The sequence below is a fragment of the Cervus canadensis genome, chromosome 3, assembly GCF_019320065.1.
Source record: "Cervus canadensis isolate Bull #8, Minnesota chromosome 3, ASM1932006v1, whole genome shotgun sequence".
In the NCBI taxonomy this organism is placed as follows: Eukaryota; Metazoa; Chordata; class Mammalia; order Artiodactyla; family Cervidae; genus Cervus; species Cervus canadensis.
In genome coordinates, this window is record NC_057388.1 from 48,336,771 (window position 1) to 48,358,315 (window position 21,545).

Here is a 21,545-nt window from a genome sequence, read left to right on the forward strand (position 1 = left end):
CAGAAAGATAAAGAACATTACAGCATACTAACACATATATATGGAATTTAGAAAGATGGTAACGACAACCCTTTATGCAAAACAGAAAAAGAGACACAGAAGTACAGAACAGACTTTTGAACTCTGTGGGAGAAGGTGAGGGGTGGGATGTTGCGAAAGAACAGCATGTATATTATCTATGGTGAAACAGGTCACCAGCCCAGGTGGGATGCATGAGACAAGTGCTCCGGGCCTGGTGCACTGGGAAGACCCAGAGGAATCGGGTGGAGAGGGAGGTGGGAGGGGGGATCGGGATGGGGAATACGTGTAAATCTATTACTGATTCATGTGAATGTATGACAAAACCCACTGAAAAAATTAATTAATTAATTAATTAATTAAAAAAAAGAAATGATAAACATCAATAGATAAACCCACACAAATAAAAGTCTTGAGGTCCTTAGTAATTTTAAAAGGACTCTGAGACCAAAAAGCTTGAGAACCATGGGTTGATACTAGCATCTATTTTTAATTGAAAAAAATGGAATCAAACTACATCTATTATTACACCTTTCCTTATCACTTAACAATATACCTTAGGCAGTAATGGTAAGAATAGCAACACTGAGTACTTATTCTTTGTGAAGTCCTGTGCCAAGTGCCTTGCAGGAATTATTCCATTTAATTCTTACACCAATCCTATGAAGTAGGTACTCAACTAGCACCCTGGTATTACTGTTGCAGGTGATTGGAAGATCACCTTCTCAGAACTATGCATTAGCTATGCAACCTTGAACAAGCACCTACATCAAGGGCTGTTATGAGCATTAAGTGATTTATATTTGTAAAGCACTTAAAATAATACCTAGAACATAATAAACACTGCAAATAAGTTCATCAGCATTCAAACCTCTGAGTCTAAACGTCATTTTCCAGAGTCGTACATGGAAATCAAAAAGGCTTAGAACAGGCCATGAAACACTTCAAATTTGGGAAGTTAGGAAGATGAGGAGAAACTAGCCAGGAAGACTGAGACTTCATGAGGACTAAGAAGCATGGCTTCCTAAAAGAAATAAAATGTTTTAATAAGCTTGTGATGACCTGTGTCAAATGAGAGGCCAGGATAGCAAAAGAGGTAGAGCTGCAGAGAGAGGATGAAACAAGAGTCAGGGATAACGACTCAGAGGTCTGTAGAAAACTACTGAAAGGAGGAGAAACAGGTGGTAAGTCTGAGAGCCTATGGTCAACTTTCAAAGGAGCTATACATTTTAGGGAAGAGAGGAAGATGATGATTTAGACCAAGGAAGGACCAAGGAAGACACTACCCACGTTAGCCTTTATTTTGCCTCTCTCTTACCCCCCCAACTAGGTCCCCACCAAAATCTTTAAGTTCACTGACTCTTCACCCCTCAGATCCCTATTCAGTGAGTCCCATCTAAGACTCATCTCCTCAGACTAGCACAGTCCCAGGTCAGTCAAGGGTTCTAGTAGGAACTGATTAATCCCAGGGATGCTTTAGAGGCTTGTACCTACCACAGGGGAAACTCAGACTACAGATAAGCAAAGTAAATAAAAATTTGATGTCTGCCCCAAAATACATCTACTCACTTCAGGATTCTCCACGTCAGCAGTTCTTAACGGGGGACAAATGTCTAAAGATGCTGGGGGAAGCAACAAGCGAGAGGACAACTACTGCATCTAGTGGGTAGAGGCCAGGGATGCTGCTGACCATCCTACAATGCACAGGATGCACACAACAAAGACAGGTGGCCTCAAATGTCAAGAGTGCCAAGGCTGGGAAACCCTACCCTAGACTCAGTGACCTGGGGTAAGATGAGCTTTAAGAAGGTTCTCTTATCTAGGCACACAATCCCATCCATACCAGGGGCCAGATGGAGCATGGCTTAGGGGCCAGACCAGTCAGTCTCATGAATTCTATCTCCAATCAACTCAAACAGGACCAGGGAAGGATACAGGAAAAACCTGAGGTTAGCTCATTGGTAAAAGTTAAAAAGAGAAAATAAATTGTGCTATATACCAAATGTTAACAAGAGAGACAAAATTCTTTTAAATGAAAACAAGCAAACAGACTTTTAAGTTAAGAAAGCAGAAAATAAAACTCTTTTCATTTTGAATATTAAATAACACCTTATACTGAAGTTCAAAAGCCACCATGCTTTCTTAGCTCTGATTGCTGCCAAACACTCTTCAACAAGGAAGGTGCTCTTGTATTCTTGACTGCAAAAGGAAGCTAATTAAAGTGGGTTTTAAAACCCACTCTCAATGTTTTTGAGAAAACATCCTGAGAGTTAAAAATAATTAATGTCTTGCTTTTAAAAAAGAAACCATGAATCTTGACATAAAGGAGCCTATGTTTTCTTTTCTCATCAATAGTTCACTTGGAGGATCAATATTTGGATCCACAACCATCGACAGTTAGCCTTCCCAGAAATCCATTCACTCTCTTTCAGGATAAATCATTAATTAACAGTTTTTAACAGTTTTCCCTTTCTTAAGAGATTTCCAGAGAAATGTTTTAAAGAGTCTACTTTCTACATGGAAGGCATTTTGACTCTACCATTTCTGTTTCCACTTTAAAATCTGCTCTAGGAAAGTTTCAACTAATGCATATGGGGTAGGATGGCTGTGTCTTAATGAAAAATTAGGTCCTTCTGCCCTCAGGCTTTATCAGCAGGCTGCCTGGAATCCAGTGTGCTGTTTTATCAAAGGAAGCTTTCCAGCAAGACGGCTTATGTGCATGCTGTTAAAGGAGTACCCCCTCAGTGAAGTCCCTGTCTATGCATGACCCGTGACCTAAGAGGAGTCAGGACCGACCAACTATCTCCTGCAGGGCTGGGGCCAGCTGCAGCTTTACCAGAGAGGGGCCTCAATCTTCCCTCCTCCACTTAGGGTTCCAGGAGCTTCTGAAGGAAAGAGTATTTTGGATATTTCTCTTCAAAACACATTTCTACCATGTCTGACAGTGTCCTTCACAGGACTGTTACAACACTGGGGCCCATATCTACTGGATGCTCCAGAAACCCAGTCAAAAGACAACATGTATTGGTATTCTAATAATACGACAGATTTTTTTTAAAGAAAAGGAACCCAAGAAACATATACATATAAATATAGATATACACAATGTGTGTATATATATATATATTTATACACATATGAAAAGAGAAAGACTAATTGATTCATTCAAGGAAAGGAAATCAGAAATATCTCAAAATGCTCATCAGAGGAACAGTTCAGCAAATTGAAGACATATTATATAATGGAGAAAAAGTAGGGCAAAAAAGGGAAGCATATCTATTATATGTCAGGTGTTTTCACATTATGTCACTTCATTCTCCCCATCACTCCCTCAATTATGCTTTTAGACAAGAATCATTATTCCTGATTTACAAGACAAATGAAAAGCCCATGAAAGGGAAGAAAGCTGCCCTGAGTCACAAAGCTAATGAAGAGCAAAGCTGAAATTCACTTGCAGGTTTTTTTACTCTCTGCCCAGCATTTATTTTATTGGATCCCAGATTTACCCCTCCCCCTGCCCAAGATCTATTTGTAGACTATGTCAATAAATGGAATTGCAAATATAAAATAATGTTAAACAAAAATAAACCACAGTATAGATGTATTGGTTTTAATCATGTGAAATTTTATATGTATATACTAAAAATGATGACAATCAGAATGAGGCTGACTGAAAAAAACTGGAATTAAAATCATCTGAGTTTGTTTTTCCCATGAAGTTGCTTAAGCATATAATAAAGAAAATCACCAGAATCTGTTCCTCCATGCATGCTTGTCCCAGGCTAATTAAGGTTATATAAATATAAAATATAAATATAAAACACCGTGTTAAAGGCTGAATGTGCCAGGGCCACTTTCACATAGAGAAATACCCTATCCTTCATAAAATTCTCAGCTCTTTCAGGGACTGGCAGTGTTTCTTCACTATATTAAAGGCTGGAATTTCTGCAAGTGAAAAAGCTTTGAGAGCAAGTCATGTCTCTACAGAAATCGCCTTTTCTAAAACTTAGCACTTATACTATATAACAAACATTCTTTCAGTTCTTCCTTCAACAAAAAGAATTTAATCCTGGGAGGCTCCCTTTGCAGTGGCTTTGCCTAAGAAACATCTATCACCTTCAGTCAAGTTAGAGTTATTTTGGAATCTCCCTCCTCTGATCCTCTCTTCAGGTCTGGTGGCTATACTGCTGTTTAGTGGAGTAGCTAGAACCCAAGCCAGAAGCATGGGTCTCACTTGTGTCATCCCATTATGCTGTAACTTGCAGAAACAACCAGGGGTGATCCTGAAGTGCAGACTCTCACTGCCAAAGAGTGAATGAGAATTTACATGAATAATACCGGTCCAGAGACAAATTGAGAAAGGGCTCACTGGGTTTACACAGTCCTGCTCTCAACCCAAAAGCTGAGACCTGCGCAAGACACCACTTTTATCTTCCCTCATGTTTCTTTTATTTTTATAATGGGCAGTTTACCTATGCCTAAGTAAGTAAGACAGTAAAGGAATGAAATGTTGACAAAGGCTTTCTGAGACTGTTTTCAAAAGAAAATGGTTTATAAATACAACCCCCACTGGTGTCTGTTTCTTTATGAAAAGAATTTCTTACTGTAAAAAAAGAAAAAGTGGAAGTAAAAGTCCCTCAACTGGTTTCCCTTAAAACCACTGTTTTTATTTAAAGTTACATAATAATAACCTCCTTTGGTTCTCTTTTGTTTTAAAACTCTCACCTATTTCCTCTCATTATGTTGACTACTATTAATAAAATGTCTTGATTCAAGAACCTAGGAAAATGCTTGAAATGACTCTAATAAGATTAGATCATAATGTTATTAAATTTGAGAGTAGCAATTTGAGCCATAGTTTATTCAAATCGTCCTAACAACTAAATACAAAAAATGTCAGTTAGCTAAAATGGCTGATCTCATTCTTGGCTTCTGGCTACAGCCCCAAAGGTCTAATAACAAGGATATTTCTTTAACAGGCTAGTCATTCTATTAAAAGCCTTGCATGTATTATCTCATTTAATCTTCACCATGATCCTAAGTAGTAATCATTATTATTAGTGTGTTGCTATTGCTAAAGTTATTGTTATCCCCATTTTACGGATGAGGAAATAGGGCACAAAGAAGTTGAGTAACTTGTCCGAGCTCACTCACTGACTGAGCTGTGCTGAGAAGAGAACCCCGGCTCCCCTGGGAGCAGCACGCCATCAGTGGTACTATCTGCTATGGTCTCGCTCGGCGGACTCCTCCTTCTCTAGGTCAGGTGCTCTAGGCCACTGCTCCCAAACACCACTTCACACTCACATCTCTCATCATTTTCACTGCTTCTCTGGTCCTCCCAAGTCTTCTGGCACACATGGCTAGTCTTCTTTTGATGTAGACCAAGACATTGGTGTCTCGTCCTGAAGAGGGAGACATAAAACATGAAAACTTAAAAAATAAAAAAAAAATTAAAAAAAGAACTTTCAGCTGAGCAGCAAGAAAAAATAAAAATACAGAAATACAGAGGCGTATTTTCCATGCCCTTGAAGGAAAACCTCAGAGAACAGTCTGCTCCTTTGATTTTTCCTTACTGGAGGAGCACTGACAACTTTGTTAATAGCAGAAGGTATACAGAGTGAAGTCAAAGTACTTAGCCTTCCAAGGTCAAAGCATGTGACTGATTATTAATCCATGCCTTTGAGTTAGGATGTTGAATATTCGATAAATAAAATCATCTGCCACAAAGTGCTGGGAAAATGGACATATCCACATTGCATGAGGTTTACAAGCAAAAATTCCACATTCTTCTAGTGTGCATGCCTTTGGCGAAGATGCAAAGAGGTGAATCTCAGGTTGCATCCTGATGAACTATTATTTCTTTCCTTCTTGACAATAAGTCTAGAGAAGCCTCATCTTGAACTTCTGTTTTATATTATTCTTCCCCTAACACTAGTGACATCATAATCATCTCCAGGTCCCCAAAGCAGTCAATTTCAGATGGCAACATAACACATTCCAGATATGACAACAGACTATGCAACAAAATGAAAAACTACCCTAGTGTTAGAGAAAGTATTGACAAGCTAAATAGTTGTAATAATAGTCACCAAAATGGCTCTTAAAAAAGCACATTAACAACTTCTCATCTTAATCTCTTTATTTAATTATGTGTCTTTTTGGATATGTTTTCATACCAGTGAGAACATGCATGTACTTAATCCTCAATAAAATTACCATGTTTTAGAAAAATATGACACACCTGTTATAGATTAAGTATATGTATAATACACAGCTATTAAAAGATGTTAAGACCAAAGTCCTAACATTTCAAATTTCAAACAATGAGAACAAGATGTGTGTTGAAAATTTGCCAGATACCTACCAATTATTTTAAAGATGTGATTATATTTTTGGATAGATTTGGGCAACAGTTTGAAAGGATTAATTTACAGAAGAAAAGAAATAAAGAAAATTTCTCAAGTTATATTACAGATTTTGTAATTTTATGTATTAATCCTCATTTAGTTCACAAAACAGACATTTACTATATATGTCTACAAAAGTCACTGTTATACATATTTTTAAAAAAAAAAGCGAGAGAGACATGATGATTAGAGACTTGATTAACATATACACTGTGCTTAGTTGCTCAGTCATGTCTGACTCTTTGCGACCCCATGGACTGTTGCCCGCCAGGCTCCTCTGTCCTTGGGGATTCTCCAGGCAAGAATACTGAAGTGGGTTGCCATGCCCTCCTCCAGGGGATCTTCCCAACCCAGGGATTGAACCTAGGTCTCCCACATTGCAGGTGGATTCGTTACCGTCTAAGCCACAACATATACACTACTACAGAATAAAAATAAAAACCTGTGCATTGAGGGGTTATATGGACACATTTACATGTACATGGGCCACAATGCAAAGATCTCACTATACTTTAGCCATAGGGACTAATGCACTCAGTTTCTGCACCAAATTCAGGCTTAACAATAAAACTTAATTTTATAATCTCAAATATGAAGGAGATACACTCCTACTCTCCAAGATGCAGGAGAGAGACATGAGTTGAGAGAAATATCATTTTAAAGAAACACTTCCAAGTTTGGTTAGACAATGAAAACATTCTCTCTTACAAGAATCACTAAATTTCTTCTTAAACAACCAACAAACTGACAAGACAAGGAGCTCAAGGAATTCCAGAAATGACTTTGTTATCTTGTTTTTGTACCATTCCCCTCAAACATCACTGACTCTCAGTTTAGTGTACTAAAATGAAAGGTCTCATGTTAAAGAGTTGTGTTAAATATAGGAAGTCATCACTTTAAACATAAAAAAGATAAATAATTAGGAATTTAGGACTCTTCCTCCCTAGAAGCCAGCAACAGTGCTTCCTAAACGATAGCTAAATACTAAGACAATCACCAATCGCTGTTAAATTCTTAGCTGTCCTATTTCAATCCATGCTGTAGAAGACACAATGAGATAAACCTCTGATAGCATTAACACAAATTTAAGTCCTGTTTGCCAACTAAGACAAAATTATGGGGCAGAGAAGAAACTGGTATATAGAACTGTGTAAGAATTCTGAGGAGAAAAAAGGTTCACCGTTAAAGGTTATTATCATTTATTTCTAGAGTTAAATATCTATGCGGCAGAAAGAAAACATGAACAATAATGAAACTATAATTTAATTATGTACTGTGCTCTCTGGAGAAGAAAAATAAAAACAAAGAAAGGCCAAAAACTACATTTATACTAAACTCTGAGAATCATATTTTGAACTGGCCTGAAAATTTGCTCTGATTAATCATGTTGCAGTTCTGATCCCCCAACACATCAGCATGGAGGAAACCTTACTGTGTTGGGCTTCATACTGGGATCCGTGGTGCTGCAACTGCTGAGAGCGCCGGTAACAGCCATCTCCAGCTTTCAGGGCCTGCTTAAACAGCTTCTCTGCTTCAGCAATGGTTGTTGCTTCTTCTTCAGCCAAGAGAATATAAGCAGTTGCACACCTGTCCATGCAGATAACAGCCATCATCAATTACAAATCCAGGGACATTGTAACAGCTATAGGAGTGCATGCAGAAGGGCAGGAGTTAACGCCGAAACATGCAGAGCAGCAACTGGTTCATGCACCCCTGTTTGCAGTTGTTGACATAAAATAATGGTACAAAAGAAACGTCCATGTTTTAGCTTGAAAGGGAGGATGAGTGGTGTTAGGAGCATGGGGCTTACACATGGACTCTGCCCCTGATTAGTGTGCCACCTGGGGGAAGTTATTACTCTGCCTTCCTGATGGAGAACAACACAGAATCTACTTGTTCACAGCATTGTTGTGAAGGTTAAGTAAGGTGATGCATGAAAAGTGCTCAGTACAGTAGTAGCCAGCATGTGGTACATGCTTAATAATGTCAACTAATGATGGCAATGGTAATAGCTGTTGTTAAACATCTCCTTCTGACACTCAAAGTTAGAAATACCAGAAAGCTTACTTCTATTTACTACACACAGATTCTCTTTAGTCTTAGGATTTATTCAGAATGAGAAATTCATTAAATCAAGTAAGTTGTTTCACAAGCAGTGCTTCAGCATCTCATTACAGTTAGCACTGGTTTCCTATGTCAGAGAAGAAGCCTAGAAGAACCTACAGGTAGAAATTATTTCAGAAGAGCTCAAAATTTGATTCAGCCTCAGTAGCAACCAAGAGTTAAATTTCATACCTTCAACAATAATAGCTACCACCTGATGCTTAGTATATATTAAGGACTGTACCAGGCACTTAACATATATCATCTCATTTAATCCTTTCAACAACCTCTGATGTAGAAAGTCAGAAAGGATAAATAGTCAACTAATGAAAAAGGGGGACTCTTGAAAATTTAAACCTTCCAAATCATAGAACAACAACTCAACTGCCAAAGAAAGGGAATGTGATAAGGAAATGGTGAGGCCAGAGCAGACCACACAGGTCCTGATCTGTAATATCCCTTGGCTTTCTCCACTGCCTCTCTCGTGGTCATTTCCCTATTTATCAGAGCCTTCAACAGACCACAGGAGAGAAAAACAGAAAGGGAAACCAAATGTTACTTCTACTATTCATAAACTACAACAGCCAGCTAGGAAATGGAGGCTGAATTCATGACTAATATGAGATTTGGGGTTACTCATTAATCTCAGCCTTGAGGAGGGGTCTTGTAATTCTTTAGCCAATCCCTATAAATTCAGGCAGGACTGATCAATAGGGCTTTAAACTGAATGTGGTGAGGTAGGAAGGAAAAATGCCCAGGAAAAAAAACAGTTGTAAAACCAATTACTCTGGAAGGCAGCAGATATGACTTGGAGAGAACAATTATGATGCTGAAACTGCCCAGTAATTCACTGGAGAAAATAAGCGGGTTGGGCAATCACGAAGCAATACTTCACGTTTTAGGTGCCGACATATAAATATGGGTCCAGGGTTATAAAGTGAAAATTGAGATTATAATACTGAGTGGTAGACACAGTATCAGAGGAATTAGCCATAAGATTATAGTTGGTGGGCTGGGAACTCAAGACAGGTTGGGGCTAGCTTGCTTGCTTTGTTTATTTATATTGCAAATAGCACTCTTAGGAGGAGAGGCAGAGTAGCACTACTGGCCAAGAAAACATACATCTATGTGGAGACTCATGAGTCTGGGGTAGAAACATGCTAAGAGTTTATGGGTGAAGGAGAAAGGAAAGAGCAGTAGAAGTGCTAATGGTTGGTGGGGACAGAACAGACTGCTCAGCTCAATGGAAGATAGAGATGATGTGTCTTTGTCACAACACAATACACATACAGAAGCAAGAAAGTATGGTGATGGGGGTGTCAACCATCCAGATATCTGCTAGAAGACGTCTCATTTGGTTAGAAGGGGGGCACTTAAGAGGTTCTTGACTTACTTTGGTAACAATTTTATCTCCCAGATGGTAGAGGAAGCAATTAGGGGAACTTCAACTCTGGACCTAATTCTGACCAAGAAGAAAAAAATAGTTGGTGAAATGAAAATTGATAGGAACATTCAGAGAGAGTTACTATGTCATTTCAGAGTTTAGGATAGTAAAAGAAGGTAAGGTGGACTTCAAAAAATTCAAAGAAAAGAGGCATGATTCAATGGCATGAGACGCAGAAGGCAAATGGTTTAAGAGAGTTGGCAGCTTCCAAATGTCTAATCATAACTGCAATCACAAATGATCCTCTCAGGAAGAAAAGAGGGGTGACAAGTAACCACTATGGCTGCACAGAGGTCGCTGACAAGATCATATTTTTAAAGGACATGTAAAAAAAGATGGAAAGAGGGCATGTGATGAAGGGCTATAAGAGAGTGAAATGAGCTTATAAGAATAACGTTAGGAGAGCTGCAACTTCACATTAGCTGAAGCTCGCAAAACAAAATAAAAGCAAAACGAAAAATGCTAAAGACAACCATCTATTCCCTGTTTTCATATTATGTTTAAGGCCCTGTAACCACCCCAACTTCTCCAAAACCATGACAATATAAATAAGCAAAAAAGACAAACAACACAACAACGTCAAAACGAGGAAAGTTTATAGTTAGTAGCAACAGATAATAAAGAGAAAACAAAACTCTCTAACTCCTATTTTCTTCCTGGTTTCTCCATCAGGAAGAATGATTGTCAGGCTGACAAAGGGAGAAGAAATTAAACTCTAAAATGAATTAAAAAGATGTAAGATAGCACGTAACTGATCTATGCTAAATGAATTACTATACTGGGATGGGCAAATCCCAGAAAGCCAACAGATCTTGTAGGCAGCCCACGGAATTGCTCTCTGTGGATTGTTAAGGAATCACAAACAATGGAGAGGTACTAGAAGATGAAATGACAAATATAGTAAAAATGTTCAAAAGGGGGAAGAAGGCAGGCTTCCCAAACTACAGAACAATTTGGTTCTGATTTGGAAAGATATTCTAATGGATTATTAAAGGGATAGTTTCTAGGCATTTTAAAAAGAAAGTAGTGAATGCTGGAAGCTAGCTTAAATTCACTAAGAATAAATAAATCAGGCTGGGTTAACCTAATGTACTCTAATGGATTTACTGCACATTAAAGATCCATAGCTACAACTGGTATCTCAAAACGCAGAAATATAGGCTGAATCATGGTGTAACTAGGTGGCTTAGTAATTGGTTGTACAATAAAAACCCAAAGAATGATGATTCATGAAAACATGACTCCAGAGAATGGTTTCTATATGTAGGGTCACAGGGCTCTTTCCCTGGTCCTGCCACTTTTATCAGAAACATGGATGACACATAGAAAGCAGGCATATCAAATTTGTAGATGACAAGAAACTGGAAAATAAATATGTTGCATGACAGAATCAGAAACCAAATAGATCAACAGGTTACACTGGCAGGATTTCCAACTCTCAAGTGAATCTTTTCACTAAGACCTCTGAAGATTCTGTACCCTTCTTCAGAAAAATCATAAAATAGTTTAACAATGACCACTTGGCAGGGAGAGTGTTGAGGTGATTCAAGCACCAGATGGGTGTTTGAGTTACATGACCTTTAAGGCCTCTGCCAACCCTGAGCTTTTATGACTCCAGTTTTAAGAATCTCTCATTTTCTGAGATCTCCAGACGAGAGTTTCCAGCCTTCCTTGGTGACCCACAGAATGTTTAACAACACTAAGGACATCATTTCCTCCTTGTCTTGATCTTGAAATATTTTTTAATGTGTTAATTTCTTCACTTTATGTTTTTACTATGTTTCCCCCCCCAGCAGAAGTTCTACTTAGAAAATCTGATGGCACAAATGAGCATTGTATGTCTGGAAAAATGTCCCTGTCATAATGTGTTAGGTATGAAAGCACTGTATTTATTTTATGTCCACACAGTATTCCACAGCTAGCCCTTAAATGATTTAATTTAGGACCATAGCAAAGCCACTAAATTGTTCTCTAAAATGACTAAAACTACCTTCAAATGGATATCCTTTAAATTTTTTTTTAATAAATTATGCCCCCAGAATAATCCTCAAGTTCAAATACATAGTTTAGTGTAAGTATCCCATGAATGGCAACTGAAAACATTCAGCAAAGCAAGATTTCCCCCCACTTACTCATTTATCTCTAAGGCTTCGTGGGCAGCAGAAATCCTAGCTTGGGGGTTTCTCTCTCTCCAGGCTTTCTGCATTACTATTTTAGAAAAAGAGAGAAGAAGAAGTCAATATATACTCAGGAAGATTCAGTACAAGAGCTAAATTAATAGCTTTCCTCTTGAATTACAAAAGAAGAGTTCACTTACCAAGTGGGTTAGCCCAAAACTCTAAAGTCACACAAATACATTCTAATTTGCTATTCCATTGTCCTTCAACAGCTGATATAAAATCTTTCTTAGGATCATAAAACTAGAGACCTAATATCTTATATACTAACCCATAGTCTATAATCATAGAGACTTAATTAAGATTTCTTAATCTGGGAGACATGACCATTCATTCTGTCTCAACCAAGGATTTAGTTAGCTTCATATAAGAGCTATACTTCTTAAAAGTAAGTAAATCCAACTTTGGTATATGTTTTAAAAATAACATTTTCAATTATAATGAGAGGACTCATGTCTACAATAACACTTCATGGCAATGAAGCCAATAAAGTAAGCTTTATTTAAGTAGCAACTTTCTGGGTCTTACTGGTCAATCTCCAATTTAATATTTTATTCATCAGGGTTTTTGTAGAGCAGACATTCTAGAAGTAGTAACCTTGATCTCTAAAACAAACCAAAAGCCCTCCCACTCAGTAACTATCTAAAGGATTTTCCATACTTGCATCTGCAGGACGCAGATGGTCGGAGTCACAGGTAAAGAAGGTCTGGTGGTCCTGGGCAGAGAGATTCATGTCATAGTAAGTCAGAGGCTCTCGTCCAGTCACCCAAGTGTACCTGTAAAAGAGAAGTAAGATGATCAGACACTTCTGAGAGAGGAAAGCAAGACCTACAAAATATTAAGCTGCATAGGTGTTGAACTATAACCCATTAACTAAGTACTACTGCCAATATTAAGAACAAAATAATCATGCTAGTCTCATTTTAGGAAGTATATCAGCAGAAAAAAGTTTAAAAATTCTGCTATATTTTTGTCTTAAAGTTTTAGTAGCACTAGCTAGTGAAAACCTTCACTAATTAGTATTATGAATAGAGATTTCCCCAAAGCTATGAAAATTCTGATTTGCCTACCTACTCTACAAAATTAAATTCTAACATTATTTCTGGGGCACCTTTATAACCATGTTCCAGGTAAGCTACAAAATATTTTGACTTTATAATATATAATGAAAAAAATAACTAATAGAAAAATCTCTAAAAACAACAGGTTTGTATGTTTTCCTAAGTTCAAAGCTAAAATATTTATAAAACAGAAAAATCAAAATATTTGAGCATCAAAAAATGGAAGTACTAAACAGGCTGTTAAATGACCCCTAAATGAACCTGCAAAAACATCTACTGCTGTCTTTGCTCTCTGAACTAGACCCATTAATTTCCCAAGCTGTCAAAATGCTTACCGATTATATTCAGCACCCCTAAATAAATTAAGTGGATTTCGCCATACTTTGCATTCTGCAACAAAGAGAATGTGAAAATGTTACACATAAGTTCAGAGACACTACAAGCTAATTAATTCAGCAAAACACCCTTCCTGGCCATTTGATAAGATAATTTTATTTTCTATCTTCTACATGGGAAGCAATGTGGAAAAATTCTGGGTAGTTAATCAGGAAATGTAGTTCAGGCACCAGGACTTCGGAAAGTTTCACTTAATCTCTCTGGACTGAAGTTTCCTCATTTGTTAAATCAAGGCAAATGCCAAAATCAGCTAGTTCATAACTTCCATAGTCACTTCAAGAGATCAAAATACATTCTATAAATTTATTTCTAAATGATAGGTAGAGGTAAAACTACTTTCTACAACTCTAAAATATATCTTACAATGTCTACCTATGTAACAAGCTACATTTAAGCTCCAGAGTACAATGTGCAAAGAACCTCAGGCTCTTAATTAGGGCCTATGTTAATATTGACTTTGTGATAATTCACCATGTTGCTTTTATACTGCTGGAAAGGAGTGGCAAGAAAATTAATATTAAAGCTACCATCACTGTAGGGAGAAATGTTATGAAAAAAATTGTTTTCAAATACTTTACCATGGTTTACTTATGCAGAAACAGGTAATTAATCATCATACTAATATCATAATGCTAACATGTACTAATAGATTATACATTTTGTTATACAAGAACCACAGGCAGAACCATAGGACTTTAGTTTAGAAAAGTAAACCATTAGCTTTTTGAGAGAGTTATAGTAAATCTGTGACTAATAAGCTGCGATTCTTTTAAAACAGTCTATGATTAAGACTTTCTACTGATTCAGAATGCTATTAATATTTCTTTGGATGAATAACTTTTTGTTAGAAAATAAAATAAGTTAACAGTATTTAAAAATCCATGTGTGCTGTCAGCCAAAAAAACACACCCAAAGACACAGACACACAAAAGTGAGCAATTATTGCAGAAATTGAAAGAATATTAAAGGCCATGAATGATTCATTAAGACTCTACCCTCAGTCCTGTTACATTCAACATCCATCCATCCATTCATTCATCTATCCATCCATCCAATATATGAATACATTAACTGAGCACTCAGTGGGTGAAACAAATGCATAAACCATGGGTTACAATACAGCGTGAAAATGGAGGAAAACATAAAGCACTATGGGAACACCATGTGCAATCTCAATAAATTTTTTAAAAACAGCAAATGAAAGGTGTACACATAATAGGAAGTCATGTTCTTATTTTTTAAAAAATAAATATATCTTTAAATTAGGGCAAGATCCCACCTGAAATTTACTTTATGTTTGGAAACAATGGTCCTAAATTTTTTGTCCCTTAGCTTAACTTGCCATTTAAGAAATGATCTTTGCTCAGTTAGTTTGGCATTATTGAATTTTGTTCTTGAGAAACTGAAATTTGGTGGCTGTCATTTCGTATGCCACTAATTAGAAAATTACACTTCCCTTAAGCAAATACTTTTTTTCCAGACATGAAGCTCCTTAGTGGGGTCACTAACGTACTTCAAATTATTGCTTGAAACAACTGGTGAGCCAAACAACCATGATCTCAGTACTTATGGCTTCTATGGCTCTGAGGTCCCCACCCCTCCCAATCTCTCCTAAGATGATGTCTTTTAAGATTCCAAATGCTCTTCTTAAATCTTCTGAAAGCTTCATGAATATTACAAGGTTTGTATTTAATATATAATAAACAGGCATACAAATCTGTATTCAATGATGGTCATTTCTAACATTATTTACAATAAATAGGGACATTTGTAGAAGCCTCTCCCCTAACAAATTTCATCTGAAATATCAGTAAAAAAGTTATGGCAAAAATTTTGTCTCCATCAAAGACATGATATTGCCTGGGAGGATAAGTGCTATTCAAATATCAGTTTACAAATTATAAAGAAAATTATCTTTCATTAAAATTTTAACTCTATTATGCATTGGATGCAAATGAAATTATTTCTAAATAAAAATAACCCCAAAGAGAAAGGGTGTGTATAATTAAAGCTTTACTTAGCAGTATTTAAAGATGCCATCTTTATTTAGGAAGTGCCAAGGTATAGCCAGCAGGGGGTGCTGCAAACATTTTGAAATGTTTTTATGACTTCAAGAGTACTGATCTTAAAAAAAAAAATCATCGTTACTATTAAGTGTCATACGTATGGTCTGTATACAGTTTCTTCAGCTACTTCTAAAACTTAGAAATGAGTGTCTGAGCAACTGTAACAGATGTTAAATGTTCTGAATGAGAACGAACATGATGAAGAAATATGTAAGAAATGTCTTCATGAGCTGTATCCTTCAAGCTGAGGGTGCGGAGAAGGTACAATTTTCTTTTAAGAAATAAGCAATCTAGAGGTCTAATATGAACACATGTAAAATTTCACTTCAAATTAGCTTATAGCTACATTCGTTTCTTTTTTGCTGCTATATTTCATGATTTTATCTTTACTACAAAAACTCTCTTTGTCTGGAATCATTCTAGGGAACATACCCCATAAATTTCTGATGGTTTCATGACATAGACAAAGGTTGTAAATGCCAAAATTATCATAATATGAAGATTTAAGTCAAGAAATTAAACTCAGATCTTCAGCAGATAAAAGATACAAGTTAAGATAAGTAAGATACAAGGTTTGTATTTAACATATAATACAAAAAAAAATAAATTTTCCCTAGCACAACTTTCCATCTCAGTGGATACTTATTTCCTGCCTCTTTATATTCCCCCAGAATGCGCCCCCGCCCCGCCCCAGTCACTCACTGAACTAAGGGGTTTAAGCACGAAAAGAATGGCTATTATGCCTTAGTCTTGTAGGAAGTCCTAGGTACCCCCCCTCCAAAAGATACATTTTATGACCTAGACACACTTATACATTGGTAGAGAAAGAAAAAGGTACCAAACTACTGTCTGGTATCCATATGAAGAAGTTCTTAAAAAAGGAGTAAATATACTGAGAGAACCATAGACTTTCCCTTGATCACAGTCCTCAAGTAAAAAGAGAACTTAATTCTTGGAAAAACCAAAAGTCATAGGGCTTTTAATCATTATATGGAAGAAAATATTTTTCTATATCCAATTTTTTTTTAACTCTGGAAACTTTTTTATCCTAAAATTAAAAATATAGACATAGCAAGAATCCTCACTCCTATGACTTTCAAATATATAACTAATTTATAGTCTAGGAAGATGTACTATACTAAAATTTACCACCTCATCCCTGGATCCAAAATGTAATGATGACAGTAATACCATTATCGTACAAAGAGCAGCAATAGCAACTTTGTCATAGCTACAAGCCTTTCTATAAAAAAGCTTAAAGTTCAAGTCATCTATATTCCTTACATAAGCTAGGGAGGGTCACAGAGTAGTCCCTTTTTATATAAGTAAAGGGTAAAGCATAGAAAAGCTACATAATTTCCCCAAGGAAAAGTAAGTGAGATTAAGGCCTGGTATCCAGCCTGCCTAACAATTACCTACAATATACAACAGACCTGTTACCCTGCAACATCATATTTTAAAAATCCTGTGACTTCATCAATTACATTTTCTACTAGAGAAACAGTTTTAGAACTCCTCTAGGGAAATATTAGGCACTCGAAAATAATGCTTTAAAATATTTTATTTCCAAAGTACAACAGAAAAGGGCTCTAAATAATGTTCCATCAGATATATTATGACAATCAAGATAACCTCAAGTTAGTCAATTTCTAACATGTGATTCTGCATTTATTAGCTTTGCTATATCAGAAATGAATACTCAGTGAATACAAGTCCATCTTAAGAAATCATTAAGAATAACAAAATATCCATTTTCTTAAACAATTAAGCTTTAACTGTTTTCATAACTTTTTGAAATAATTATTTTGAAAAGATTACTAGAAGTAAAGGCACCAAGTATTAATAATATATAGGTAGCTTCCAATTCAACAAATATATTACCCTTTCAAATTCTTTTATGGAATGAGAAAAGGTACAAATAATTATGAGTTTTAAGATCATTTTTATTGACCTGCTTTACTCAAGACAGTGTATAACTTTAAGAATATTGCTAAAATGGCTAACCTCTGTGTCTCTCATACATTTCTCACTGGTTGGTCATTTCTGATCTAAGTCAATCAATTCTATCAAATAATATGAAGACCGTAAAATATTTATTAAGTAGATATTCACCAGGAGCCAAACGTGTTTTTGAGGAATTTTCACCAGTCAACTGGAGAGCTAATCTATCCTAGAACACACATTTTTAATGGCAAAAGAGTTTAAAAGATGTAATAAGCATTGCCTAAGAGAATAATTTTCAACACTTAAATAGATTTTGGCAAGTATAAACTGACTTTCCCCTGATTGAGGCTATTAAAGAGCAATTCTAAAGGCCCTGGACATATAGCAACTTGAAATTTTACTAACGGATATATTTGAAATGCAAGCTCTGAAAGGAGCTTAGGATATATATTTACAATCTATGAGTTTCTTCATCTCCATTGCTTTTCTTTAATTTGTTACCTGTATTAAACCAGTGCTTGAACTGCCTCTAGTGATGTAATGAACCTTAATTGAGAATTCCAAGTGAAATTCCTAGTAAAAGTTTTATATAAAAATGGATATGATATGGGCCTCCCTAGCGGCTCAGTGGTAAAGAATCCACCCGCCAACTCAAGAGAAACAGGTTCAATCCCTGGGTTGGGAAAACCCCCTGGAGAAGAAAATGGCAACTCAATCCAGTGTTCTTGTCTGGAGAATCCCACGGACAGAGGAGAATGGCGGGTTACAGTCCATAGGGTCAAAAAAAAGATATGATATATATTTATCTTAAATAAAGTGAGATTAAAATGAGATGACTTGCAACAGTATGCCAAATGACTATAACCAGAGTTTGTCTAAAGATCTAGTTCTATGCAAGAGGCTATTAACGTGTCTCAGAGAATTTAAACTTGACTTTGACAAGGATAATTCTTATGTGATGGAGCACCCTGCACTTTTGTAAATATCTTGAAGAAGGTGAACACTGCAAACTTTGTCTTTGTGGCATCTTATTTGAGAACAGGGAAAATTATCAAACAGATATTCCCATAAACCCAAATTCAGAATGTTCTTAGACCGTGAGAATCCCTTCCCTTAAGATAGGGAGAAGGTGAACGCATTTTAAATCCCTATGCATCATCAGTTCATAACTTAGGCTGAATTAAGCAATGGCAGCAAGAGTAAGTGTAAATACACACTGGATGCCATTAATAATTTTTATATTGAATGCATGTTAAAATGAAAATATTTAGACTTATTTGGTTAAAGAAAATACACATTTCACTGTACATTTTTATTATTTTCATGATTATTAAAAATGCTAAAAATTACACTCATAGTTAGCATTATATTTCCATGAGACAGTGCTCACTTAGAGACTTAGTTGTGTCTAAGTAGTTTTGTGCAGCTAGGTCATTTGGAAAAAGGATGAAAGTAAACCATATGAATTTATTCAAAAGCATATGTCAAATCATGAAAGAGGAGACAGGAATAAATATATTCAGCTTTCCTTTGTATAATTCTGATCACAGGTTATTAATTATGCTATTAGATGTAATGAATTTTAAAAAATGGCTACAGAAAACATGGTGATATGGAAAATACATCAGCAGGGTTTATCAGAAATTGTGTATTTGTGACAAAAATAGCCATTTAGCTCCCAAATAAATTGAGACAAGTGAAATGTCACAAATGCTAACCTAAGCCAAACAATCAGAAATTTGGCTAGATTAAGAAGCTGAATTATTAATTATACATTTCTGCTCTGGTCCATAAATAAAGATCGCTGCAAATTTTGAGAGGATTTGCACTTGGGCCAATTTACACAGATCCAAATGTTAAACAGCATATGAACAGTCTGTCCTATAACAGTCACTTCCCATTTCTCCACTGCAAATTATTCTTAGGTAGGCCAGGTCTTTCAGCTTTTAATAAAACAAATGATTCTTTAAGGAAAGAGCTATACTATGAGTTTTTATATAGTCCAATGTTTATATAAATAGTATTCTCTGTTTTAGCTTTCTGAATGATTTTTTTCAAATAAGGAATACTATTTAACTGCCTTTGCCATGGGACTTGGTTAGCCATGTTTATTTCCTATAATATTCAGCCAAGAAATGTCTTATGGTGATTCTTTTATTAAAGCAATAGTAATTTTATTATTATTAAGGCAGTATAAATTTTGAAACAAATTCCTCCATTTCAATAAAATATATTAATTACTCTCAGCTTTGGATCTTCTTTTTCCTTTATACTTAGCTGAAACCAAGACAATGAAGTAGACAATCATTAAGGGTAGAGCTATAGAGAGACAACATACTTTCATATAATAGCATTTTTCTTGTTCAAAAATAAAAATCACCACAAGGAAAGAGAAGTGAGAAATGGTATTAGTCCCATGTTACCTGGCATTTCCATACCAACATACATGTGTGTTGAGCTGAGTTAGTGAAACAGTAGAAACCCAAATATCAAGGAGAAGTGGGCTGAGGGAGCCCTAAACCACTAGGACAAATTAATTTCTGTTTTCCTAAATGTAATTATTTGAATGCTGTTATGAAATCAGATCTTAAATGCTGTAACTGTTACAGGAGATGAATAGAAATATTGAATGCATAGTAGTAGACATAGCCAATACTAGAGGAAGAGAACTAATAATAATACTCAAAAGCTCAATCTTAGTGAGGTAAAAACTCAGTACAATTAAAACTGGGAATTTCCATGATCATTATTGTAGAATGTATTTTTATTAAGGACTGTAATTTTCCCTTTAAAAGCTGCTATACAAGTGCTAAGAGTAGCATCAAGATTTATATAATGCATAAGGTTTGTTCAAGGCACCCACAGAGAGAGAGAGCAAAGTAACAGTGACAATAAGGAGAATATAAACTCTTTGTCACATGAAGGAATGATGTCAAGAGATTTAAATTGGGTAGAAAGAATTTTAATGAAAATAAAAACACATTCACAATAAAAATGTCCTTAAATGAGGCTGCTTTCTGTGTTCAATCTATTAATTTTCTACAATGTTCTGTGTCATCCGAAGACTACAGTAACTTGGGTCGGACAGAGTACAGGTAACCTGCAGGGTTCCAACAGATGAAGAGTGATGGTGATTATCCACAGCTGCTTATGCGATAATGACTGTAGGGTCAGGATTCCTCATTAGAATAATATGCCACCCATGTAAGAATAGTTGGTCAACATAGTATTTTACTTTGCTCAGATCTCTTTCTGTTTCTTTCACAAAATGGATGAGTTTATAAAGTCCCAGACAATTTTGTTACCTCAGTGGTACCATCTCTCACACATGTACCCTTTAGAATGAAACAGAGGTGAAATAGAGGTGCCCATTACCGTGGTGGGCTGGCAAAGGGTATATTATTAATAAAAGAGCATTGAAGCAACATCAGGTATAGTATATATACATAAATATATATGTACGTGTGTGTGTGTGTGTGCGCGGGCATATGTGCTGTGTGCCCAGTTGCTCACTCATGTCTGACTCTGTGATCTCATGAACTACAGGCCGCTGGGCTCCTCTGTCCATGAGATTTCACTGACAGGAATAGTGGAGTGGGTTGCCAGGCCCTCCTCCAGGGGGTCTTCCCAAGCCAGGGATCAATCTCGAGCCTCCTGCACCTCCAGCACTGGCAGGCAGGTTCTTTACCAGAGCCACCTGGGAAGCCCCCACATACACACACACGTAGTTGTTGTGTAGTCCCAAGTCGTGCCTGACTCTTGTGCAACCCCCTGAACTGTAGCCCACCAGGTTCCTCTGTTCATGGGATTTTCCAGGCAAGAATATTGGAGTGGGTTGCCATCTCCTTCTCCATATATATACACACACACACACATACACACAACACTCACTGATGTCTATCACCTGGCTAGACAGTTATGAAATATGG

The 21,545-nt window shown here is 36.3% G+C and overlaps 1 protein-coding gene across 10 annotated transcripts in view; it reads right to left on the minus strand.

The window, feature by feature from the left end:
- ST7 (suppression of tumorigenicity 7) overlaps window positions 1-21,545 on the minus strand; it is a 253,196-nt gene that overhangs the window by 83,267 nt on the left and 148,384 nt on the right. For 7 of the 10 annotated variants that reach the window (XM_043463117.1, XM_043463122.1, XM_043463116.1 and 4 more), the window contains exons 4-9: window positions 13,546-13,600; window positions 12,810-12,925; window positions 12,105-12,180; window positions 9,922-9,990; window positions 7,858-8,012; window positions 5,323-5,420 (exon numbers count right to left, since the gene is read on the minus strand). In XM_043463117.1, coding sequence (XP_043319052.1) covers window positions 5,323-5,420; window positions 7,858-8,012; window positions 9,922-9,990; window positions 12,105-12,180; window positions 12,810-12,925; window positions 13,546-13,600 — 569 coding nt within the window. The remainder of the gene's footprint in view (window positions 1-5,322; window positions 5,421-7,857; window positions 8,013-9,921; window positions 9,991-12,104; window positions 12,181-12,809; window positions 12,926-13,545; window positions 13,601-21,545) is intronic. The other 3 variants (XM_043463119.1, XM_043463126.1, XM_043463118.1) reach the window with 1 other exon arrangement.